Genomic DNA, 26,966 nt, shown 5'->3' with positions numbered 1-26,966 from the left:
TTTACTGCAGACACATTTCTGTGTGTGACTAAAGCTCTGCCCCAGTCCCTGCTGGAATGATACTCAGCAGTGTTGCGTGTACTGTATGACCTTCCGAAAATCTGACAAGTTCTGATTTCCAGAGCACATTCGGCCTCAAGGGTGTTGGGTTAAGAACTGTGGATGTATACCTAGCTTTAGGCCAGTAAAGAAAGGGGTGTAAAATGCTCTCCCAACCTTAAATTTGCCATCTTTTCTGCAAGGATTCTTTGGCCTAAATATTGCTATTTGAGATAAAATTCAACTTACAAAATGCAGCATGTTTTTTTCAGGCCTGCAGTGTTAGAGAAACAACGGTGATACTTTAACCAAAGTATCCTTGTAAGACTGTGGGCTTCCATTTGTGTCGCAAATCAAATAATTCCCTCCTCGTGTGCTGGAGTTCTGTTATCCTGGGTGAATAACTTGTCCATTTTTCTTCTGTTAAAGGAGGGTGAATATTAAAAAAAAAAAAAGGGACAGCTTTATAAGGAATAAATAATGTATGTAAATGGTAGGTCGAGGATAGAAGGTATTTTGTAAATCCTAATTAGAAATTTGAACTTTTGTCATCTGACAAAATAACATTATAATAACATTTTTAAAATAAAGTTGGAGAGAGAGAAAGTATTTGTTATAAGTAAAATTATGAGTCAACTAATGTTTATCTCTAACAAGGCAGGGTATTAAAAATTTAATCACTCCTTGGTGGTTAGTTTTCTGTCTTAAAGTACTAGATGCTGAGCATTATTTATATATTTTAAAAGTCAGTTATTTTTTATGAATTTATTATAATTTGCTATGCTCATGTAATACCTATAGTGTTTATTTGGATGAACAGAGATATCTGTTCCTGAACTAGGTGCTTTCATGCAGATTTGCTTTTTAAGTCTCTCTTTTTACTTCTAGTTATTTTAATTGCTGCTTCTGCCTTGGACTCTCCGTTATTTGTAGGTGCTGTCACTGTGCTGTTTCTAGAAGCACATTTCCCCCTAATTTATGACTCTAATGAACTGTGAATGGGGATTAAAAATAACCAAACTTGGTCTTATTTTTGTTTTTTAAATGAGAAGCAGGTACTATAGAGAGCTCGATGAGCTCTCGTGTAAGCACCTGTCTGTTCGGATTTTCGTCCTCTACTTTGGTTGCTTGGAGGCCATCTTTACTCACTTCCTCTCGCTTTGTTGGTTTGTACCATTAAGCTTTGTTGATGAATAAGGTATTGCTGTGTTATTAACTAATTCCTCAAAGCCGCTGGAGGACTGGGGGTTTCGTGTTAAAGTTATAATGCATTATACAAATTTATAGAACATATGAGAAACCAACATCCCACCAGTTTTGTATGTTTTTCATATGTATCTGTAGTTACCTTTTCTGTAATGCTTATCTTTTCACTTTATTAGATAGCTTTTGTACTTAACACTTCTGTTGATTGTAAAGTGGTCTGTTAGGGTATATCATGACACCAATACCACTAGTTAGTATTTATTACACTCTTGTTGTTCTCAGCGCTCTGCACGTGGAAACGTCTTTAAGTCTCACATTACCACTATGCGTGTCATCCCCACTTTACAATGAGGGCGCGGAAGCACAGAGAGTTTACATAACTTGCCCAGGGTCCCGAAGTGAATGAGCAGTAGGGCCTGGATTCTAACCGAGGCACTCCGGCCCCAGAGCCCATGCTTTGCTCTATCGGACATTTAGGTTGCTTCTGATTTTTCCCTTTTATAAATAATGCTGATACAAATATCCTGCTTGTAACTTTTTGCATATTTAGGGTTATACCTTTGGGACAGCTTAGTAGTGGGTCCTGATGGTGGTCATGTAAGAAGGAAGTATTTGGTAACAAACTGTATGGTACTAATATGTCTTCATTTACCTTAATTACTGACGAACTGTTTGTGGTTAATGTGATGAGAAATGTATGGTATATTCTCTGCCTGGATAACTTAGAAGAATTGAATTACTTATGTTCCTTCAGTTCTAAAACTCACATATTCCTATTTTTATTTCTACCATTTCTAAAAGCAAGACGCTTTTGCAACCAGCGTGTAATTTAATGTGGCTGTGTGTGTTCCTTTTTATTTTCTCTTGTATCTTTCTCCTAAGAAGGGTTTTTAAATCGCAGGTGCATTGTTACATTTGTGGTGCCTTGGGATCAGTGGCACACAGTCTGTCGTACTAGGTTTTTAAGGTGACTGAAAAAAAAGACTATTAAAACATTTCACCTTACAGACATACAGTCTCCTGATGCTGAGTATGTCGATTTGCTCCTTAATCCCGAGCGCTACACGGGTTACAAGGGACCAGATGCTTGGAAGATATGGAACGTCATCTATGAAGAAAACTGTTTTAAGTATGTGCTGTTTTCATTTCAAAATTCCTGAAAGATGTGCCTTCTCTTTATAAACACATAAGCAAACTCGTAGTGATTTAAAAGTAGAAATCAAATTTATAAGGACATATTTGGACCTAGAAATGTACTTGTTCATTCATCCAGTTCCCCTCTGGGGAAACATGCCGACATGAGTTTCAACAAATAATCCTTTGTTCTTTAAAAGACTTAGGACACAGACTTTTATGGGAGTATTGTAGGCATTTCACAAATGTCCCTTAAGTGAATTATAGAATCTAATTTTTTTGAATCCGTTTTTATTGGAGGGTAGTTGCTTTACAATGTGGTAGTTGGTGCTGTACTAGAATCTCATTTTACAGATGAGGTAACCGAGAGTCAGAGAGGTCATCTGGTTCGTGGCAGGGAAGAGATATGTCACTCCTAATTCTCTTTTTGGTGCTTTATACGCCTCTTTTTGTGGCTACCGTTATGTTACCTGCTTTAAAGCTGAATTCTTTTCAGAGAACAATTATGATAGGCAGCGCTGAGCACTCGCGCTGTGCCAGGTTTGGTGCTGAGCGTGGGACGTGCGTTTTCTCCTTCAGTCCTCGTAGTCACCCTTGGGGTCGTCACTGTTTATAGAGGGAGAAGCTGAGAGTCGGAGAGGTTGAGCGATTTGTCTAGGGTCGCAGATCTAGGAAGTGGAAGAATCCTCTTGTACTCTCCCCGCTACGTTGGAAGCTGTCCGTTTGATCAGTGGGAGACTGAGACGTGCTCCAGGTTTGCCCACTGGGAAGCCTCTAGGCTGTGAACGGTGTGTTTATTGGTTTTGGAAGGGACGTGTGTGGGCACGTGTGCCCACAGGCACACACGCGTGTTATGCTGGCTCAGGGATGGGGATGATTCTGGGGAAATTCCTGGAGTTCCCAAACGTGGCAAAAATACATTTCCCTTATGTCACATATAAGCATGAGAGAACAGCAGTTTGTTTTTTTTGACTTGCAGGATGTCTCCAGTTGGGGAAGTGGACAGTTTTCGTTATGTGCTTATTTCTGCCATGTGCTTCATTTAAATTCTCTTGCTTATTATTAGGAATGTTTGGTTTACTGAGTTTATTGACTTACTTTAAAGGTTTTTTTTCCCACAAGTTTTTTTTTAATGTGAGCTAAAATAGAGTCCGACTAAAGTATTTGTTAGATTTTGTATTAGTTATATAGTTATTTCCTAACTAGTTTATATCATGGTCCCCATAATATTTCTAAATTATAAACGATGTATGAGGCACCAAATTGAGTATGTTAAAACATAGCTTACATGTTCTGTTCTCAAAATGTCTCAAGTTGTACACATTTGTAAAATAAATAAAGGACATTAAAACAATCCTTACACTCTACCAACAATACTAATGAGTATTTATTTTGAGATTTAAAAGCACTTTAGTGACATACTATCTTTTTTTTCTTATTAAAAACGACCTATTATTGAAATCATAACAAACTTGGTGTGGCCTCATAGCAAACTGATGTAATTAAAATCACCAAAGTGGAAAATAATCTAACCACACTGTTTTTTCCATTTATTTTCGTGCTCGTGTTGGGTATTTACATTTTTTGCTTGTTTGACTTTCAAGTAGGAGTGTACTTTGTGACACGCACACAGTCACGTATACAAAAACATATTCGTACCTCTAGGAGAAGAGCTTGACTGGTATTTTTTCTTCCTTTATTTGAAGAAGTGATTAGGAAATCACTTCCTGGCTGCCACAATGGGAAGAGATCAGAAACTATTATCACTAAAACAAATACCGACCCTCCTTTAAGCAGTTAGAGAAAATAAATATTTTATAAGGTCAGTAAAACAATTTGATTTTGGATATAGTCATTAAAAAACGTTCTGAGATCATTTCACTTCTACATAAATAATTATAACATGATGGGGAACATTCATATTTTATACTTTGCCTCTCTTGTTTCTAGGCCACAGACAATTAGAAGACCTTTAAGTCCTTTGGCTTCTGGTCAAGGTGAGTTATTTTTTATGTTTGCACTGTTATTCATCAGCCGGCGAGCTTTGGTTAGAAGGAAGAATGCGAGATACGGGTTGGCAAGAGCATTTGCGGTCACATATTCCTGTTTTCACAGAAGTTACGTCTCATTCTTGCAGAGAAACTGGTGTTGAAAGTATTTACACTTCAGTAAGGGGTATTTCTGTAATGAAGTTCATTGTATTGGACTATCACAGATGGACGTTTAAGCTGTGCATTTATTCTTTTACGCATTTTTACAGACTGTGTGTGTTCAGGCTTTATGCTGTTGGCACTTGTCTGTGAGTTCAATGAATATCCCCAAAACCTGCCTCCCATCTTTCCTAAAACTTGAAATTATTATATATGCTGAGAGTCTGATTTCAAATCCACGTGACTTTACATCTCATGAGCATTTTTCATCGTCCACGTACACTCAGGGTCTGGCTTAAGTGCTGCCTCCCCCCTGCCCCCCACGTTTCCCTGGTCCTCTTAAGTGGAAGCACGCTCTTTCTCCTCAGCAAGTGAGCTCCTGTTTTGTGCCTCTTACATCTCTTTCCACTGGCTAGCATTAGTTCACTATTATTTATGTCTATTGATCTACCCTAGTACGTTGGACACATGGGCAGCATTTGTCGACTTCATCCCTTAGTACAGAGCCCGGAACATAATAGATGGAGTAGTTTGTTAGATAAATGACCAATGAAAATCGCTCTCCTCGTTCTGTGGTCTTGTCTACAGTAGTGAAAATCACTTGTTCTTTCAACAGGCGGTTCCCCACCATCTACTGTGTGTAACGGTGCACTGTGTAGGTGCAGAGGGCACGTAAAACTGAAACTCACAAATGCTGCCCAGTCTGTCATAGGCAGAACAGCTTGTTGAATAAACCATTTCAAGTGTAGGATTTCAGGGTTTTTCCTTAGGAAAGATGTATCCCTCTTCTCTGAATAAGTGCTTACTGATGACATCTTTGATGTACTTTTAGCAAACGTGGAGTGGTTTTCATTTTTTTAATTTATTTGAAAAGCTGCTGATCTCATATAGTCCATAAACACAAATCTCCTGCTGGAAAGCAGTGAGATTGCCTCATTCCCTACACGCTGGCACACTGGTCCTGCGCAGATTAGAAATGAAAGAGCATCTTTAAACAAGGCTTTTGGATTTATACGGAGTCACATACGGTACTCAGTGGGAACTGCTGATTTAAAATCAGATGAGATGCAGATTTCTAGGCAAGAGACGATCTTCAGTATGAACTCACAGTATGGTCTGATAAGTTAATTAACCACCCTCACTTACTTTAAAGATAAATGGGAACAATTTCAAGGTTTATCACTAGGGAACTGCTTAAATGAGTTATGGTATATTCATATAGTAGACGATAGCCATTCTAGATGTTGCGGAAAATTTATATTAATTTATATCGGTGGTGATCAATAGCACATTTAGGAGAAGAAGCAGGTACCAAACAGTATGTATAATATATTTTTTATAAAAACATAACTGATGTAATATCTAAATATCCTGTACACAAAGAAAAAAGACATTTACCAAAATGTAAATGGTATTTCTCTTTGGGCAGAGGGAGTTATGGATGATTTTTTTTATTTTGCCTTTCTCTTCTTTTTAACATGTATTCGCAATGAGCATACCATATTTTAATAAACGATGGCATTAACTAAAAGTGGCAAAACGAAGAGTTTTTCAATAATGAGCAGCTGCATACAAACTGCTGAATTGTGCGTAATTGGAATCTCACAAATAGTCTTTAAAAATATTCCTGAATAAAGTAAAATTTTACAGGGTCAGTCCTGGGAGTTTCAAAGCAATAACACAAATCTTTAGCAGAAACTGTGTTACAGCCGTAGGGTAAACGAATAAGTAAAAAGGCTCTGACAGCCAAAGAACTGTGTGTCCTTAAGATATTTAAGAGTGCTCTCAGATGATAGAGGAGATTTTTCTCTCCTGTCAGCCCATATGAAGTGTCTTGGGCGAGCTGAAATTCCTCTTTATCCAGGCTCTTGGAAATGGTGCCACTTGGTCAGGAGGCAGAATCCCTTTCACCATCAGGAAGAGCTGCAGTCACAGCGTCTCACTCTCAGGGTTTATTCATGTGCGTGAACTGATGGACTAAAGTAACCGCGACTAAGTCTTATTTTTATGTGTAGCGTTTCAAAAGGGGCATCTGGAAGGAGTTTTTAATAATAAACATTTTGTTTTCTTTTTTTCAGGGAAAAGTGAAGGTGAGTATAGTGTCTTTATCATATGTTACAGATATGAATTTGCTTATGCATTCAGGTGTTTGTTGGGCAAGCTTGTTTTTTCTTACCACACTTGAGACCAAGAAAAAGTTAATGTTGATTTCTTTACCTAAAATTCTAGAGGTGACAGCATAGGGGAAAAATGACTCTTTGTGCCTGGGATCAGGCAGCAGAGACAGTCTGCCTCAGCCTCTGATAATTTACTCGTGCATTTTCCCTGTTGTGAAAGGTAAAAGCAAGGCATTTCCCCAGCCTCGGTCAGGGAAGACTTCTCCTTTACTGGTTGGACTCTGGTATCTGCTGGGTGTCATATAGGAAGGTTCTATGTGATCAGAGTGTTGATCTGCTGGCTTCCAAGCTGGTGGTGACTCTTGGGTGTAGGTATCATTGCCAGCTCTTTACGTTGATGGTAAAGCTAAAAGTTTTAACATATGTTAGGTTTCCTTTGTTTTTTTGAGAATCTTTTTGCTTTATGAGTGAGATTGAAATGATTTTTGTTATTCTTAAGGCCATGTGTTTAGCAATACGAAAGGACTCAGCAGTACTTAGCTCTAGTCCAGCTAGATGAAATTGCTAAAATGTGAAGTATATCACTTTTCCCTCCCGCAAAGTCCTCTGTCTTCTGAATGTTATTTTTATGAATCTCTTTTGCATTATGTCTAAATAGCAGAATACTAAAGTCAGATAACATTGCTATTTTATTATTGTACTTTATATTATAGTAGTGGTAGCAGCTAAATAAAATACTGAATCAGAACTGTACTGTTTGGAAGAGAAATTCATTAGTAGTTTGATTATTTTTCCAAAGATGTCTCATATTTTGTTATTGTTAGTGGTGACTATAATTTTCAGTTTTGAGTAACTTTGGATGCTCCTAGTTCTATGCTATAGTCTAGCCATGTTAGAGGAGCATATTTCAGCTTTTTAATACTATGTGAAGATCTCAGCTTGTCTCTCATTGCCAGAGAAAACACTGTTAACCTGTAGAGGCTCCTTAGACAAAATACCTTATTTGTTGAGTATGTTTATAAGTATTCATTTTGGTCAAATATGAAAGCTGACGTATTTGGTGATTATCTAGCTGGATCAGATTCAGAGAATATCTGCTTCAGGATTATAAAACTGAACTGAAAAGTTCTTTGCAAGGCTAGGTCCCAACAGTGTCACACTCCTGCTCCCCCCAGTTCATGGTCCAAAACTTGAAAAAAAAAAAAAACAAAACCCCAAACCTAGAGGTTCCCAGTAAGGAAACAAATCACTCGTAATCCCACAACCCCAAGATAATTGATCATGACAATGGCCAGGAAGACCTGCGAGTGCTTCTCAAAACAGTTCACAAATACGAGTTTATTTAATGCTTCCAACAATCCTATGAGGCGTTATTGTTATCGCCATTTTACAGACACGGAAAATGAGTCCCAGAAAGGCTTAGCAGCTCAGCTAGAATCTTATGGTTTGTAAGCAGCAGAGTTAGGATTCCAATCGGGCAGTTTGGCTCCAGCGTCTGTGCTTTAGTTACTATCCCATACTGCTTCTCTGCTAACATCTTGGTGATTATTATTTACATGTTTACATTTTTATAATAGATATATTTATAATTTTATGTATTACTGTTACCATGGCTCCTTGCTTCCTTAGCCTATGTCATCAGCTCAGGCTGCTCTAACAAGATGCCATCGACTAGATGGCTACAACAAAAGACATGTATTTTCTCACAGTTCTGGAGGCTGGGAAGCCCATGATCGAGGCGCCAGGAGATTTGGTCCATGGCGAGGGCCCTCCTCCTGGCTTACAGACAGCTAGCCTTCTCACTGTATCCTCACAAGGCAGAGAGAAGGAGCTCTGGTCTCTTCCTCTTATACAGATACTAATTTCATCCTGGTGCCCCACCCTCATGACCTCATCTCAGCCTAATCACCTCCCAGGGACCCCACCTCCGAATACCATCAGAAGGTGGTGGGGACGGGGTGGGGTGGGGCTCCGGGCTTCGACATGTGACTTTTAGGGGGGACACAGACATTCATCCACAAAAACCTAGATTTCTAGAGATGGACTTGCTGGATCCACGGGCAAAGGACGTCTAGGCTCTTGATGCCTACGACCAGATCGCGTTTTGTCATTGAAAGGGTGTGTTCATTTACACCCCGTCCAGTCATCGTGCCACCTAGCTAGTTCTACCTGATCCTTGTCTGCACTGAGTATTGTATTTTTATCTTTACTCTTTAAAGTCGTATCTTTCTAGCTTTAATCTGCATTTGTATTTGGTTTTTTATTGAGGTATAGTTGATGTACAATGTTACAGATGTTTCAGGTGTACAACATAGTCACAATTTTTAGAGGTTCTATTCCATTTGTAGTTATTTTAAAATACTGGCTATATTTCCTGTGTTGTACAATATATGCTTAATTTGCATTTTGGTTATTAGTGAGACTGAACAGTTTGTATCTGGACCTTTAAATCACTGTTTGGCACAGATTTGCTATAGTATTGTAAAACTTTTGAAAAACTTACATTTTGTCTTTTTTACAATCTTGTGACTTATTTTTCTTTTAATTTCAGAGAACACTTTTTACAGTTGGCTAGAAGGTAATTGGACACTTTTTTTTTTAAAGCAAATTTAAATAACTTTTTTTCCTTTTTAAATACACATAAAATTAATTTTTTATATCTTACAAGTTTCGCATATGAAATTTCTATTTGCAAATTGCTTTTCATAGGCCTCTGTGTAGAGAAAAGAGCATTCTACAGACTTATTTCTGGCCTCCATGCAAGCATTAATGTGCACTTGAGTGCACGGTACCTTCTACAAGGTATGTAGTGTTCACTTTTATTCACTTTACTGCACTTATTTTCAGGGATTCTTAAAATTTTCTTGGTATTTACCTGGATGGGATAGGATTGACCTACTGGATATTAGGCAGCAAAAGATTTATTCTTAAATGGCAGCGATCAGGAATATGGGAACCATGGACCCATGAGGAAAAGTTCAGCCTGTTCTTAGCTCTCTTCACCTTCTTTTAAGAAGCTGCTCAGAATCATACAGATCACTTTGGAAATGTTCTTTTGTTTTGTTGTGGGAATTAAAATAGCTCCTAAGAGCACAGTTTGTTTTTCATTAGATGTTACTGTGTCAGAATCCTTACATTTCTGTGCCCGCTTTCAGGCCTGGAGTTTAACAGGTAAAAGCATTTTTTCAGAGTCATTTTTGACTTCTGTATCTTGGTTTTATGAATATGTTTATATTCAGAAATTTAATTGTATTAGTCCTGGTTTCTCAGTAAAATATTGAGTTTATTTTTCTTTTAAGGATGGGTTCTAGAAGATAAAATATTAATATGGAACTGTTAAAGGCTAAATTACGTAAAACAGTTTTCATGGTTGTGTTGATTATATATTTTAAAATATAAAATCAAATTAGCTTCTCCAGGCATCAGTAACCTAATATACATAAAATGAAACAATTTTAAAATGCAGTTTTTAATTTTTAATATTTTATTTAATTCTTCTTTCTTCTCAGACACCTGGTTGGAAAAAAAATGGGGACACAACATTACAGAATTTCAGCAGCGATTTGATGGAATCTTAACTGAAGGAGAAGGTCCACGAAGGCTGAAGAACCTGTATTTTCTCTACTTAATAGAATTAAGGGCTTTATCTAAAGTGATACCATTCTTTGAGCGCCCAGATTTTCAGCTCTTCACTGGAAATAAAGTTCAGGATGCAGAAAACAAAATGCTACTTCTGGAAATACTTCATGAAATCAAGTAAATTGTGTATTACAACTTACACATTAATAGAAGAGTGACAAGTGGTATCCAAACTTAAATTCTTAATATTCATCTTAGAGAAAGGAAAACTATCTAAAAAATAATTAAAAGCTAATTTTGATCATAGGTCTTTTAGACTTGAGTTTTGGTTTTGTTTTCATTTTGACTTATGTACTAAAAGGCATGTGTTTTTAGCTTTAAGAGCCATTCTTTTGGTATTTGATACTTGCATTATTTTCCTATTTAGTTGAACAGGTTGGGTTTGGGGCCTAACTTCTAGTATATTATACAGTTAGCTTTTATATTTGAGGATGAGTTTGTTTGGGGGCATCAGAATTTTGATTTTACTCTCTACTCTACTCTATTTTACGTATGTGACTCATCACTGACCAGCAAAATGTTGTATCAGCAGGACTTTTAATATTTTATAATGCATGAAAGTGAATATTTTCTGTTTTATGTGGAGAATATATTTTATTTATGTTTTATTTAATGCAGGTCATTTCCTTTGCATTTTGATGAGAATTCATTTTTTGCTGGGGATAAAAAAGAAGCAAACAAACTAAAGGTAATAATTGTATATTTTAACTTAATTTTTAAAGACAAACTCATATGCAGGTATGAATATAAGGTCGTGTTTTTATTTTTAACAATAAATCCTGATATACATCCTGAGATGATAAGAAAAATCAGTCATAAACTTTCTTTTCCTCAAGAAAAAAGGAAGTCCAAAGGTAAATCAACTTAAGATCTAGTTTGTGTTGTTTTTCAAAATAAGAACAGAAATGTGTACTCTTTACAGAAGGCTTTCGTTTCACATTGATGCTCTCATGTAGTAAATAGAGCTTATGAATGAAAGGAAAGGGATATAGAGCATGAGGGGCCGAATTAGCCTGTCTTTTGCTGGAGAGAATTCTGAGAATAGTTTTGGCTAAATTACAGGATGCCCTTTAGGCGGAGAGGTTACAGTCATTGTTTTGTCATTCATCTCATTCACTGGGAATTAAAGGCATTTAGTAACACCAGAATGCAGTTCTAGAAAGAACAGAAGACCTGAGATCACACAAAATGGGCTCTGGTCTTTGCCTTACCTCGTAATAGAGGCATGACCCCAGGCAAGACCATCTTTGTGCATAATTGCCTCAAAATGCTACAAATATAAAGTCTCACTGGGAAGATTTATTAAATGCTCACTGTGTGTAGAACATGACTTTTGTCATTAAAGGGAGAGATGCTTCTATCCTCGAGGGATTTCTAAGTCTTTTTGAGGACTTAATTACATTACTGTTCTCAATTATAAAGCTATAGGTAAGTAAAGCAGGTGGTCCTCAATAGCTGAGCTTGATATGATTTCATCAGAATATTTATAACAAAGAATCTTCCTTTGTTTCTAATTCTTTGTTTCTTCCCATAGTGAAAGAACCTGATTTTTTGCATCTTGCAAGCAAAATACTTTTTTGCACTCCATTTTTTTGCTGTTAGATAATAGTTATTTTTGACCTTGCATCTACCTCCTACTTAAAGAATTCTTGCTAGAAATATATACCTCAGTGCTTATATAACCTCCCAAACAGCTTCCAGGAACTTAGAAGTGAGGGGGAAGATGCTGTAATAAGACTTTTTTCTCTACTATTTTCGATATCTTTCTTATTTTTAGTACACTTGCTGGTTTATGGAGAGTATTTTGGCATCTACTCATTTTATATTGTGCAGACTAGAAGTATTTCTCACATCATTTTAATTTTATTGAAACTCAAACACTCAGCTTTCATATCCTATGAAATTTAACAGAAAATTTTTCCGAGTTCTTTTACAAGAAAGGAATAAAACACCAAGGAAACTTGTTAATATCCAGTATTTACTTTTTAAAAAATAGCAGTTTATGGTGAATATCATGGGTTTGAACAGTCATATAAGTTCATTTGAGAAATCTCATCTTGTCTCCTTTGTACTGTATCAGTGTGTGGTTAGAAGTAGAGGACATGTGTGAAAGAGAATTGTTTAGTGTTCAATTCAAAATAGAATAGGATCTCACTTGAAGGCTAATAAAACAGCTGAGAATTGGGTAAGAATTGCTTTCTGGTCAATTGGTTTCATTGAATATAGATCACAATGTTTAACCACAGAATGTTTGATCATTCTACCCACTGACTATAATTTTAAGTATTGACCCCAGAACTGTAAAGTAACAAGGAGAATTTGTAAATGATTTAGGTTCTGGTTATTTTAAGGATCACACATCTTTCTAATCTGAGTTACCTTTAGAATACACTCAGGTTATTGGACATTGATTGTCAATTGCGGGAGCCACAAGGATTTTCTCCTTGTTCTGATCTAGTAAATTTCTAGCTTATTAATTTGGTTCTAGAATATTGTTTGGTTTTGATTTTGCGATGTTCCTTTGGCCATTGTAAGCAGCCACACTGATTCCTGCACATGCCACGTAGAGACTTACTCCAGAGCTGCCACGTTCAAGGGTTTGAATTAGTGAACATACCTTCAGACACCGAGCTTAGACAGTGTGTATAACAGCAACCAGTCATTTAGAACAGGGGCTCCCAACCTTTACGAGTACGAGTCTTAAGTCGAGAACTTTCAAGGGCTCCCCCCATGACAGCAGTGTTTTTAGCATCTACTGATTGTGAAAATATAACTGCCCAAAATCCACTGTGCATTTAGTAACACTTTTAAACTAAAAGTTGTGTTTTATTGTCATAAAATTTATATCCATTTGGGAATTTACAGTGCATACGTGTGAGCTATTTATTCTGTCCACATACAAATGCTTGTCTACACGGGGGTTTTGTAGACTCTTATACCAGCTATTAAATTCTCCAGAGGTCAGCATCTCATAGGATGAGAACATCTACTTTTAGAGTAATTTTAGTGCTCTGTTATTAATGTTAAAATTATGAGTTTCCTTTAATTCAAGGTTGAAACACAAGTTTAAAGGAAACCTCAATCACCAAAAATCTACTTAGAGAAATGTTGCTGGGTAAATGTTTTCTTAAAGTAAGTTTAAAATTAGAATGACCTCTTAACTGAACTCAGTCCAAGAGGTACAGACACACAAGATATAGAATATTGCTAACATATGCTAACATTTAATGTTAATAATTTGGGCTTTGTATTAAATCAGTAAGATATAAGATCTGGGATCCTCTTATAAATCTTTTATTAATACATGTAACAGCTGTTTCAAAGTCTCAGGCTGAATGAAGCATCTGGGGAAAGACTGTCCCCAGAGTGAATTGAGGTCTGCCTTGAATAGTAGATTCCAATCTTTGCTGATGTATTCCTATTTTTAGAACTTTGGTCTTGCTCTCTTCTGATTGAGCCCCGTGTGTGGTTTATCACATTAAAAGAAAATGATATGCTTCCCAAGTTATAGGCCATTTGGTATAATGAACGTTCTATCTGAAATGTATGTCAGATTTCCTATTTCAAGTACTGTAAGCTTGGGATTCTTCTGTAAATTCAGGACAGAGGGACTCACTTGGAGGATTCATTTGATAATTTCCACTGGAGGAAAAGAAAGATATCTTCTTGGCTTCCCTTCTTCCTTCTTTATTCCTTAAAGACATATCCTACTTTTCGATGAGTTTAATGCATGTTGCCCTTTTATAAACAATATAATACCCTAGTGTTCAAGGATATATACATAACTATTAAAAGTATAAAGATAAAAAAAGGAATGATAAACAGTAAACTCGGAATAGCTATAGAAGTTGGGATATGGGACTTTGAACAGATACATGGTAGGCTTCAATTGTAATGGTTTCTTTCTGAAACTTAGTGCAGGGTACATGGAATTCACTATATTCTGTATATTTTTATATGATAATGGTGTCAATAATAATCAAAGATCTGGTTGTTTTCCCTAATTAATACCAGAGAGAAGGGCTTTACTTTAACTATTGTGAAACCAAAGGGATTTTTTTTTTTTTTGGTTTTTGGTTTTTTAAAACATTTATTTATTTGGTTGCACCAGGTCTTAGTTGTGGCAGGTGGGCTCCTTAGTTGCAGCTCAAGGGCTCCTTAGTTGTGGCTCATCAGCTCCTTAGTTGTGGCGCGTGGGCTCCTTCGTTGTGGCGTGCAAACTCTAGTTGCAGCATGCACGTGGAATCTAGTTCCCTGACCAGGGATCTGACCTGGGCCCCCTGCACTGGGAGCGTGGAGTCTTAACCACTGGACCACCAGGGAAGTTCCCAAACCAAAGGTTTTTATTCCTTCCTCCCTCGTTTCTTCCTTCCTTCTTTTTTTGGTAAATGATGTGGTGATGTTGACATGTAGTTAATAATCACGTACGACAGAACATCTCCACGCAGTTTACCTTTGTGTATATTTACGAGAGGCTAGTTTTGGAGGTAGGCAGGCCTCGGGCCTAGATTTGCTACTGACTAGATATGGGAGTTTAGGCGAGTGACTGATTTCTCTGAACCTTTTTTAATTCATTAGATGTAGCCTACAATGACATCTGCTCTTGGATTTGTGGTGAAGATGAAGTGAAATTGCACATGTAAAGATTCCAGTGTGCAGGCGATGCTCCGTGGGTGCGGACGTTAGCTCTCTTGCCCTCGTTGGTGCCCTCCCCAGCACATGACACACTGTTACAGGCACATAGAAGGCACTCAGGAATACTCTGTATTTGTGTACATGCTACGTCTTCATAAAATTTTACATTATTTTTTAGGAGGACTTCCGACTGCATTTTAGAAATATTTCAAGAATCATGGATTGTGTTGGCTGTTTGAAATGTCGACTGTGGGGAAAGCTTCAGGTAAGCACATCTAGCTCAATCCTGTTGTCATCCTTCGCACGAAGAATTTGCTGATTTTTCTGTTTTTCTTATTTTTACGATAGACTCAGGGTTTGGGCACTGCTCTGAAGATCTTATTTTCTGAGAAACTGATCGCAAATATGCCAGAAAGTGGACCCAGTTATGAATTCCATCTAACCAGACAAGAAATAGTATCATTATTTAATGCATTTGGAAGGTTAGTTTGTACCAAAATTGTTTCTGGTAGCCAAGTAAGTCTATTGCAACATGTATACTTTCAGATTAAACTGGGTAAGAAATATCCTTTTTAGTGAAATCTCACTACAGAATTCTGTGATCTTATGAAATACCTCAACTTTGTAGATACACACAATCATTAGATGATATTCTTTATTTTCATCTATTGACTTGTATAATCATGATTAATTCACTGAATGGACTTCAATATTCATCTTGCTGAATTTGTATACTTTTTCTAATTATTTAAAAGTATATGTGCTGCCCAAATGTTTTTTTGGAGGTCCTGGAAAAATCATGTTGTGTAATGTAGGTGTACATGTAAAATTTCTTTGTGAATTCACCATTGTGTAAGAAGGCGAATAGTTCTTTATTTTTTGTTTTGTTTTTGTTTTTTTTACATTTAAAAAGTATTTAATTTGACATACATTTACATATGTGTGTAACTGTCACTGCAAGCAAGACAATGAACATATCCGTCACCCCCAAAGTTTCCTCATGTCCTTTTTTTTTTTTTCAGCTCTTTATTGGACTGTAATTGCTTTACACTATTGTGCCAGCTTCTGCTGTACACCAAAGTGCATCAGCTGTGTGTACACACATATCCCCACATCCCCTCCCTCCTGCGACTCCTTCCCACCTTCCCCATCCCAGCCCTCTAAGTCATCACCCATCATCAGAATGACTAGAAAATAAGCTTGAAATAAGGAACTTACATTATCAAATTTAAGTACAGATGCATTTCCTCTGGCCTGTTATATCTAAAAAAGGCAGATTTATTAAAACTTAACATTTTCTAAGGACTACATTTCTTCACTTTAAAAAAGTTAGGACAGTATTTTGGGTTTGATATAATTGACCTTCAAAATTATTCTCTAGTATACAGAAGCTTGACAGTTATATTTGGGTTATTTTGTAACTTTTTTTATGGTAGAGAACAGAGCTAAAGTACACTTAAAAGAACAAATAAACTTTACTTTTTATAAAAGTTAGTGAAAATAATTTGGTCACACATTTACTATTCTCACTCTTTATAATCCAAAATCTTTGGTTCTTTGTATATTTTACTAAATATGGTATATTGGTTAGTTTAAGTGTTCTTATACTTATGCATATTTAAAATACCCATTTTAATGCTTATATATTTTATACCTATGCACTTTAAGTACTAAGCATATGAATATACTTATGAATACTTAAAGTATCCTAGTATTTTTAATACTTATATACTTTATAATTTTGTATTTTAAAACTTTAATACTAAATTATGAGTAATTAAAAGTAACTAATTTCTGGGCAATGTTACCTTAGTTTTAACATGTCAAATTAAGAACTAAGTGTATCAAAATAGATGAAATGGCTTATGCACCTTTACATTTGCTGAAATAAATTACTTAAATTTTCTTTTGTGTTATGAAAATGCAAAGTGAATAACTTATAGGGAAAAGTTATCTGAAATAGTTTCTAAGTGAAGTTATTTTTTGGTTACAGAATTTCAACAAGCGTGAAAGAATTAGAAAACTTCAGGAACTTGTTGCAAAATATTCATTAAAGAAAACAAGTTGAAATGTGCCTGTTTCTGAACAATGGAGGCCAAAGAATGGAGTTTCATTCAAAGGCATTAATAGCAATGACAGTCTTAAGCCAAACATTTTATATAAAGCTGCTTTTGTAAAAGGGAATTATATTGTTTTAAGTAAACAATTTTTTAAATTCTGTTAAGTCTATGTATAATATTATTGTGAGTAAAAGTAAAACTTTGATAATGTGGTACAACTTTTAAAGTTTAATAATAAGTAAAATCAGGATTATCAAATTCATATATGGTAAACCTAAGTAAATGATGTTTTAAGCCTATCAAACTAGAATTTTGTGTAAGAAGATGTAATACAAATAAAATTGTGGCCAATGTGACAAGCATTTATAGGAAGATGCTAAATAAGCAGGCTCGTGACGACCCTTTATGAACAGCCTAAGGTCTTTCAACATTGAGGGTAACCAGATTAGTAAGTAAAAATACAGAATGCCTAGTTAGATGTGAATTTCAGATAAACAACAAATAGTTTTTTAATACAAGTATGTTGCATGCAATATTTGGGACAAACTTACACCAAAAAATTATTCCTCCTTTAAAATTCAGATTTAACTGGGAGTCCTGTGTTTTATCTGGCAACCCTACAATACATTGGTATGAAACAAATCAGTTTTAGAATTATATTGCTATTTTGATTGGCTTATTTTGGTGTGTAGGAAGATGCAATCCTAACTCAAAGGCATAGGCTATTTCTAAGCAGTGTGAAAAGTTGAATAGATTTATATATTTATTCTCATAACACGTTCCCTAATTCTGAATAAAATTTGGGGGAAACTTTTATTTTTATATAATTTCAAATTACAGAAGTGTTTCCAGGACAGTACAAAGGACACCTTTACCAGGTTCCCTAATTGTTCATGTTTGCTTTATCTCGTGTGCTCTGTATACACACACCCATATACTGTTTTTCCTCAGTCATTTGAAAGTCAGCTATAGGCATCATGCCCTTTGAACTCTGAACATGTCAATGTGTAATATGAATAATTTTTTAATAATTTTTTTTTCAGGAAAAAAAATCTGGAACTATATCATACTATAAGCCTTAGAATCAGGAATCATTTTGAGTTCCCATCTAAAATTCTTTTTGAGTTCTGTTACCTTCTAATGATTGATCTGTATAGCTATAAGGCATAGAATTTTTGGTTTTTGTATATGATGTTCATTGCTTTTTTCTCCCCAAAACTAAATGGTAATTTTTAGTGGTTTTCAATTAAGTAAAGATCTTCAATGATAAAAATATTTGAAGGGGTTTAGGAATTTATATCACATGGTAATTGTAGGGAAAAAAGAAACTGTATACTTCGAAGTCATGGGCCCTCTCTCTGTATGTCTTAGCACACATATCATGTTGAAATGTAACATTATTAACAAAGCAGGGTTTATTTACATACTGGCTTAGAAATGCAACTTTATACCACTGTATACCTTTAATTCTCTATGTCGCTAAGGCTTGGTACAGTGTCAAGCACATAGTAGGTGTCCAGTAAATATCTGTTGAATGAATGTATGAAAATGTAGTCAGCATATTTAAATTAATAATCACAGAACTAAGTTTAACAATATATATCCTGTTTTCCCTTCCCCCCTCACTTGAACAGGGCAGGAGAAGAAAGATATTAACCTACTTTTAAGTCAGTATTCCTGGAGATTCACAGGACTGTGAAGTGAGCACCAGATATAAAAGCATGACAACATCTGTAGCACTCTGAGAACATGGCAGATGGGTTTACGTGGTTCATTTGCCTGGACGCCTCACTCTTACCTCATGCCCCTGCCTTCTTTTTTTAACAGCCAATCTTTTTGAAAGAATATTCCCGTCTTTACCTTGTCACCCTCCACTTGCTCCTTAACTTAAATCTGGCTCTTGGCTCCGTAGTTCTTCACAGTCTTGTCCTGTGAAGTCTAAAATCCCAATTCTAAATCCACGGTTTCGTTCACAAACCATCTCTTACTTGACCTTTTTTTCTACCTTCGACACTACTGACAGTCCCTTCCCTAAAAATCTGTTTTCCCTTGGGTTCCTTGTATTTCACTCACTCCTGGGTGCCTCTTTTCATGTATTCTTAGTTATCCCTTAGGCTTTCATTACTGCTCTCTTCACCACCACCACTTCTTACCCTTGAGTCCTCCCAATTCAGTGATCTCTAAATCCTTGTTTTTAGCCCAGACTTCTCAGTCCAGCTGCCTTCTACACATCTTCACTTGGTTGTCCCACAGACACTGTGTGTGTCTTAAAAAGTCATTCTCCCCCAGACCTACTCTCGTACCTGTGTTCTTTCCTTGGTTAATTTTAGAACCATCATCCTCTGGATTCTTGAGGCCCGTTCCTCTCGTCCACTTCTCCCCATCCAGCCACTCGCTGTGGACTTTATCTCCATGTATCTGATACGCCACTGTCTTCCCATTTTCATGGCTCTTCCCTAAAATACGAGCCTGTCTCCTCTCTTTTGCTCCACAATGCTACCAAAGCGGGCTCTCTAGAAGCACTCTCACAACGTTACTCCCTGCTTAACACAGCTCAGTGACTTCATGAACCTTCAGGAGGAAGCCAAACCCCTTTCCTTGGTGTGCAAGGGACTCCAATACACGTCCTTCTGCTCCCCCAGACCCCCTGTCCTGCTAAAACAGACTTAGAGTTCTTCAGCATAGTCAGGGCTCCAGCCCTTGGTCCCTGCTGTTCTCTGTCAAGGCCTGAGCCATTCTTCCCCACGTGGAAGATTGCTCTGCATCCTTGCAGGCCCCGCATAAAGCATCACCTCTGTGAGACTGCCCTTGCTGCACCCAAGGAGGATCGTCTAGCTTCCTCTCGTGTGTCACCACTGTAATCACACCTACCTCTACTGTGTCACTTATTGTACTGTATCGTTTTTGTTTTTTAAAGTCTCCTCTACGAGAATGTGAGCTCTTAAGAGCAGGAAAAGGAACTTTATCCGTGTTTGCATCTCCATAGCATAGTTTTTGGCATATGAACACTTAATAAATGTTTGTCGAATAAATTGCTTTTAAAGTGACAACTTTATTATGTTAGCAGTCACATCTTCACTCCAAATATTCTTTACGGTAAAAGTCCATAGACACCCAAGGATCTGTGGACTTCAGGGGGTCAGTAAAGCTTCTGAAACTGTATTCAAAATCTGGTGTGGTTTTGGCAAGTTATGAAAGGGGCCTATTAGGAAAAAAGGGGCCTATTATGGAAAAAAGGGTAAGAACTCTTTCAGGGGAAAACATCACTGAAGCATTTCTTGAATAATCTAAGAACAGCTGCCCAGAATTATGGGCTAGATAAATTTATACCTGTTTAAGAATCTAAGGGGAAGGAGAGAGGTGTTATAAGTTATTTCAGACAAGGATTTTTCTTAGCTTAATGTTTGAATAAACATGTATTTACTATCTAATAATGTATTGGTATTTTAAAGTATGGCATTTCCTATCAAATCAGTGTATGATACTCATTCGTGTAAAACACCTCTGGATGTCAAGTACATACAGATATCCAGTTAATGCTAGTTCGACTTAAGATTTTTCAGCTTTACAGTGGTGCAAAAACGACACACATTCCTTGACACTGTGCTTCCACTTTTCAGTTTTTCCCCCCAGGCTGGCGACACGCAGCACGACCCTCTCTCATGACTTGGGGCAGCGGCAGCACCGCAGCCCCAATCAACCACGCGGCCACCCGGGGAAACAGCCCACACGCGCTCATTCTGTTCTCATATGGCCGTTTTCTTTTTCACTGTCAGGACAGTACTCAATAAGTTATACAAGATATTCAGTACTCTGTTATAAAATGGGCTTTGTGTGAGATGGTTTTGCCCAACTGTAGTTTAACCTACGTGTTCTGAGCGTGTTTAAGGGAGGCCAGGTGAAGCTCTGATGTTCAGCAGGCCAGCTGTGTTAGATGCATGTTCACTCACGACGAGCCAAGGAAGATCTGTAACTACAAGCTCCCTAAAAGCAAACTGTCATTGACTCCAGGTATTTTTCTCTTTTCTATGGTAGCACTAGGCTTCTTATCCTTACATGATAGAAACTCAATCGGTGTAGTATGTTAAGACAGATTAAGAAAACCAGACCTCCAAATAAAAGCACAAACACTTTTATTTTTGACAGCAGTGTTTTGTTACAATTTAGTGAAACAACAAATAAATACATTCATTGGCCACAGCTATACTTTTACAACCAGTTTGAAACTGATTATATAGCTGAGAAACACTGTTAAACACTAAAAAAGGCAGCTATGCATAAAAAAGCCACGTTAGCTATAAATTACATCTTTCATAAAACTACTACCAGCTATAATGAGTGGCAAGAGTTTCAAAATTAATGACCACCCAAATGAAACGATGAAAACAAGTACTGCTAATCACTGCAGAATAACACACTTAAGCAATGACATTCTCTGTTCTAATTAATGAACCGAAAAGAAGGTTTGAACTTGTCATCATGTGCTTCAGTGCAGGATGGACAGGGAATCGGTAGCCCTTTGACTTTAAACAATCCTTCTCTCGAGACCAGGCTTAAAGTGCTCCTAGTGCTTTGGAATTTTTAAGCAAAAGCTGGGCCAGAAGCTTATCTTTCTTTGTCTTTGGTGATGTACTGTGGGAGATGTGTATAAGGAGACCAATGCAAGAATTCAGGTACCCTGGTCAGGGATAGGAAATTTACAAATCTCAGCTTCCGAAGAATCAACTAATGCAGCTGAAAGAACCAAGTTATTTTATCTGAAATATTTTTAAAAAGTAACCTTTACTTATCTGGTCAAATAGGAGCATTACCTAGGGAAGTCTAACTAGAAAAAATTTACTTTATGACTTTGAACCCCAAGGATTAACAAAAGCAACACAGATCTCAGATAGCTCTAGATAATTAGATACCTAACAACATTAAGAAAATATGTAGTTGGCATTCTGAAAAGAAACCCAATCATTGAGGTCGCAATCAAAATGCACTCAGGTAAATGCATGTCATGTTGTCCTGTTACTACCAAGGTTAACTTCTATACTACAAATTTTTAAATACTTTGTTGCATTGAGAGAATTTATTATAAATAAACTGAAAGTAACATAAGTTTATGCTTTTGATTGAATTCAGAATCATTTTGTATGATAAAAAGATGAAATTTCTTTGGCTGTGTACCAGCCTCCCAAAAGATCAAAAGCATTAAAAATTTCATTTTTTTCTTGGGGTTTCCCTTATTGTTATACTTTTGTGAAGTTACTGAATCAATTAATCAAAAAGTGAAAAGGTATTTTAAGTAACAGTAGAAATAAAACATAACTTTCTAATCAAAGTAAAGACCAAAAAGGACAGTTGTATTAGTTCCAGTTCTGAAGAAAGAGATCAACAAACAAGTGTGTATATAGCTGTCTTTAAGCATGTTGTGACAACTTCCCAATGTTGCCCGTTACCTTGGCATCTTGAGGTATTCAGCATCTATTTCTTTCCATATAGACACTGGTAGAAAGTGCATTGTAAAATTCTCTATTACCTTAGCCTACCATATATTTTTATTTAGATCTGAGATAGGATGCTCAAGACAGTTTTAATTTAATTCTAAAAGTATTCCAATATTGTTAACCACTGGTTTTATACTTACCTAGTTAGTACCTTTATATAAGTTGTTCATTTAGTCTAGTGCTGGAATTAATTTGAATTAAATTTAATTTGGCTTTGCCCATATATAAGATATAAAAATGTGAAAACTAAAGGAGGAATTATATGTCTTACAAGGTATTGCACTTGAGTTCACTGCAGTAACGTATCATGATTTAATTTACCTGAGGATAATCCTGATTCAATAGAAATAGGTAAGATTAGCTATATTTTGTTTCAGCTAAATTGAATGCCTTTGAAAATGTATTCATGTTTTAACTTAGAATTGTACATTTTGTGAATAATTCTTAAATGCATCTGTAAACTTGTTTAGTCCCAAGAAGTTTCTACCAAAATCTCCTTACATAAAAATTACTATTGCTTTCTTGAAGAATCATGCTTAAACTACTACGTATATCTTAATCATACAGAATAATCACTTGACCAATTCTACTCAAAATAGCCACTTAATTTTGACTGGTATACTCTCCTCTTGAAGAAATGACTGTGGCTTTCCAAAGAACACTGCTGGTCCTCACTGTAAAAGATTATTACTCTCCTTTGTTTAAAATGATTGTTTGAATAATTTCAGTTGGTACTATACAATCATGCTTAAAAGAACTATCTTCAATGATTACATGTTTTTTAGTAGATCTTTTAAAAGAATGATATATTTTTTGCCTTCATTCTGTGCACTGTTCACACTATAAACTTTACTGGGTAAGAATTCCACATGGAGTACACTGCTGAATATACAGGCTTTGATTTTTGTAGGGAAACTGCCTCCTAATTTGGTGTACAACATAATATCCCAGCGTGAACACTGGGTATGACTTTGGGGACTGAAGTGTACTCTTTCAGAACAAAGATAAAAGTGCAAATCTGCATTTGATGTTCCAAAGTCAGGATGTCTGGAGGCCATCCAGTGCCTTAAGATCTAACCCCTCTCTTCTCTGGCTCCAAATTCTCCATTGTACTTTATTTTACCAGGACGAGGTCGAAAGTAACAGCTGTGTCCTCCACTGGACACAGTCACATTTCCAGGCTTTGTTTCCGTTGCAACAGATAATGGAATGTTTATGTAGATAGGATTTAAACACACTGGATATACACATTCATGAAAAACGACTGAAGAATCACAACTTGGTAATGCGTCAGTTCTGTGGTGTTATATATAAGTTATGGTGACTGTTCATATCTAAATTACTACAAGTAAAGAGCAAAGGAGCAGTGTCTGTCATCGGCCCATTCGGGTGTGGAGAGACTGTGAAACTGCTGCTGCCACAGCCAGTCATGGTGCCGTACCAGCCCAAACCTTGTGAACCTGATAAACTGCAGCAAAAAGGGGCAGAAAAGCCAAAGGACTGTGATCAGGATATAACAAGTCATATTGGCATTTTTAGTTTTCAATGAATTTTATAATAGTCTCAAATATATCGAAATGTGTTCTTTGCCAAATAACATAACGGCTTCCTACAAAATTCAATGACTTTTATCTAATATCCATGATTCTATATCAGACATAGGAAAAGAATGAATAAATACCACTTAAAATGAGTGGAACTTGATTATCAGATGATAGCAACAACATTGTGTACTAGGCTTTACTCTAAGACGTTTGACATGCTCGTGTGTGCATATATGTATGTATATGTACACACACATACACTCATTTAATCCGCACAACAATCCTACCAGATAGGTTCTATTAGCATCCCTGTCTTACAGATGGAAAACTAAAACTAAAAAAAACTGAGGTTAAGTAATTTGTTCAGATGAAGTGAGGATTATAGAGAGTGCTCTATCAAACTCAAAGCATTATGCAGGTGTGCATGAAGGCTTTCTCTTTGCGCTGATACCCAGCTAACGGTATGGAGTTGCAATGATTTTGGAACAAGGAGGGCACGTGAAGATTTCCTAAGCTTCCCAAGAGCTTTATCTAGGGTTTCTCTGTGGATTCTGAACAGCACAGTAGATATGGAAACATATAAAATCACTATAATAATATTTCTTCCATGCTCACCAACTCCCATCAGCTCTGAACAAACAAGGGATCCTGAAATGAAATGGTACCATTTTACCCCCAAAGGCATTTCTCAAATAAAGGTAATACATGGGCTTAGAATCAGATAATAAATCTTTACAGTACAGGTCCCATCATGGGTTTAACACCTACTGCTCTAAGCTCCAATGTGACATGATCTCACTTATTGACATATATCAGCAAATCACCCTTTGCTATTCAGGTGAGCGCTTAGATGCGTCATCTTGGAGCCACGGCGGCACTAATCCAGCACACCCACCTTCCTTCTCTTGAACCTCCCAGTCTTGGCAAGTCATCGTCACTATCGTACCGCCTTGGATTGTCGAAGAAGTACGCTCTGGAGCTGTAACTGTGACTGTTTGCCATGCCAGCAGGAGCCTGTGAGCAAATTATTAAAGTATATGAAGGTTTACTTTTCAACGAAGAAAGGAGGCTGGAATCTACAATGCTTTTTAGTCTTTGTCAAACATAGAAAATCAACATAAATGTTCCATTATTTTTAAAAACAAGGAGAACAGGCATTAGGTAATACTGTGATGTCATACCAAATTCTGGTTTAATCTCTGTGCCCGGAAAAACAGTACCACTGACCATGCTGGCACATGTTCCCACAGAAAGAGGACCATTCCAAATACCATATACTCGTCTCCACTTATGTCTTTTACATGAGCCTGTAAATAGAATATGGCAGAGCAATTGTAAAATCTGTTTTACGTGTAAGGAGTCACCCTCCACAGTCAACCTGCTTCAGGGAGGGTAAGTTAAAACATCAACTTACAAACACACAAAATTCTAAACTAACTTTCCATATTTTATGATGTCTCATGATATTTATCCTTTAAAGATCCTAAAATACTTTGATGTTAAGTATAATAAAGAGGTATTAACTTTTTCAATGAATTGATTTATAAAAATATTTTTAATACATGGGTAATGGGGTGGGTGGTTTAGGCCCCATAGTCTGAGGAAAGCTGTGAAAGAGACTACTGGTTCCAACTGCTCCAAAGGCAAAATAATAGCACTTACCATGAGTTACACCTGTAGAGAAATGTAACATGCAAGTCGCTCAGCTCTGTTGCTATTTAAAAACATGCTTTTGGGCTTAAACTCCATGTTGAATTTGTTTCTATTCTAATAGACGTGGGGAAAGAGAAATGGGAAAAGGAGTGAAGGGAATCTGCCACATGGAACCACACGTGAAAATTCCTTCTTAGAAAGATCACTGAAATTCTGATAAAACAGTATTCCAGGATGCCTTAAATTCAGTACAAAGTTAAATTAATATAAACAAAGATATGACATGTGCCTATGTCAAACTGTACTTCTAGAAAAAGTGCTGGGAGGTCAAATATGCATAGCTACCAGGAGTTACTGCAGAAAACACCTGGAACTATGAATGCTCTCCCATTATCAAGACTGATGATGCCAGATATTGATGAAGGTCGTACATCTAAAACTGAACCACACATTTAAGTTATACGTAGTTCTTGGGTAAGAGAGAATTAATTTCATCCTCACAAATTAAAGACATACCCCTATTCACTAGCTAATGACAAGCAATCACTTTATCTAGAGATACATAAACACTATCCTTTAAAAATGAGTAAAAGAGGTTTATGACCAACACATTTAAGGCACTGGTAGTATTATTTACAAAAAGAAAAGAAAAGAATACTTTGGGAGAAGTTCTCTCTGAAGAATGATTTCAAGTGCCACATATAAATGAGAATTTTTAAACACAGAACTTTTAAGTATGATTACTGATAACAGCTAGAGATTCCCTAAAAGTGTTTGTAAGCCAAACACTTACCACGTTCTCCTAGTCCGGCCAGCGACATTATTGTACATTTAGATTGGCAATACATGCTAGGTACTCACCTCATCTGAAAGGTTATCCCAGCCATAATTAAATGGACTTTCTAATGTATCCTGAGATATGGTGATCACCACCAAATTATAACATGCTCTTGAAGAGTAGAGAAGAATGACTACAGAGCCTACGACAACAGTCTGGCACAGAGACATACCCTGGAAGAAATGAAAATCACCATCACGATAGCCTGCACATGTGTTATGACACCCACATACAATACAGTCACTGTTTGCAATGCACTCCTGGAAACCACTGCACGCACCAGCTGAAATAATCTCTTGATTATCTTGCTTTACAATTCCTATTTTTAGAACCACTTGTGTTTTAAACTACCTGTTGACACAAATAAGTTCTTTGCCAACTTGCCCAGTGGCAGCTGGAGGAAGACTGTTCTGCCGAGGTTACCTTACTCCCTTAAGTAACATGTGAATAAACAAGCTG

The 26,966-nt window shown here is 36.6% G+C and overlaps 2 protein-coding genes across 6 annotated transcripts in view; one reads left to right on the top strand and one right to left on the bottom strand.

Moving 5' to 3' along the window:
* Positions 1-20,149, top strand: part of ERO1A (endoplasmic reticulum oxidoreductase 1 alpha) — a 50,092-nt gene extending 29,943 nt beyond the window's left edge. Inside the window, exons 7-16 of one of the 3 annotated variants that reach the window (XM_057723922.1) lie at positions 2,254-2,374; positions 4,330-4,376; positions 6,608-6,619; positions 9,198-9,224; positions 9,356-9,448; positions 10,156-10,402; positions 10,904-10,973; positions 15,099-15,185; positions 15,269-15,402; positions 16,914-20,149. In XM_057723922.1, coding sequence (XP_057579905.1) covers positions 2,254-2,374; positions 4,330-4,376; positions 6,608-6,619; positions 9,198-9,224; positions 9,356-9,448; positions 10,156-10,402; positions 10,904-10,973; positions 15,099-15,185; positions 15,269-15,402; positions 16,914-16,974 — 899 coding nt within the window. In that variant the 3' untranslated portion in view covers positions 16,975-20,149. Of the gene's footprint in view, positions 1-2,253; positions 2,375-4,329; positions 4,377-6,544; positions 6,620-9,197; positions 9,225-9,355; positions 9,449-10,155; positions 10,403-10,903; positions 10,974-15,098; positions 15,186-15,268; positions 15,403-16,913 lie in introns of all 3 variants that reach the window. The other 2 variants (XM_057723921.1, XM_057723923.1) reach the window with 2 other exon arrangements.
* Positions 20,150-21,100: 951 nt separating this feature from the next.
* The window catches only part of GPR137C (G protein-coupled receptor 137C), a 57,894-nt gene continuing 52,028 nt past the window's right edge, over positions 21,101-26,966 (bottom strand). Inside the window, exons 4-8 of one of the 3 annotated variants that reach the window (XM_057723918.1) lie at positions 26,531-26,680; positions 25,198-25,323; positions 24,912-25,030; positions 24,632-24,664; positions 21,101-23,940 (exon numbers count right to left, since the gene is read on the bottom strand). In XM_057723918.1, coding sequence (XP_057579901.1) covers positions 23,763-23,940; positions 24,632-24,664; positions 24,912-25,030; positions 25,198-25,323; positions 26,531-26,680 — 606 coding nt within the window. In that variant the 3' untranslated portion in view covers positions 21,101-23,762. The remainder of the gene's footprint in view (positions 23,941-24,631; positions 24,665-24,911; positions 25,031-25,197; positions 25,324-26,530; positions 26,681-26,966) is intronic. The other 2 variants (XM_057723919.1, XM_057723920.1) reach the window with 2 other exon arrangements.

The sequence above is a fragment of the Hippopotamus amphibius genome, chromosome 2 (assembly GCF_030028045.1).
Source record: "Hippopotamus amphibius kiboko isolate mHipAmp2 chromosome 2, mHipAmp2.hap2, whole genome shotgun sequence".
Classification (NCBI taxonomy): domain Eukaryota; kingdom Metazoa; phylum Chordata; class Mammalia; order Artiodactyla; family Hippopotamidae; genus Hippopotamus; species Hippopotamus amphibius.
Note: the sequence above shows the minus strand (reverse complement) of the source record. Positions and strands in the feature narration are given on the sequence as shown.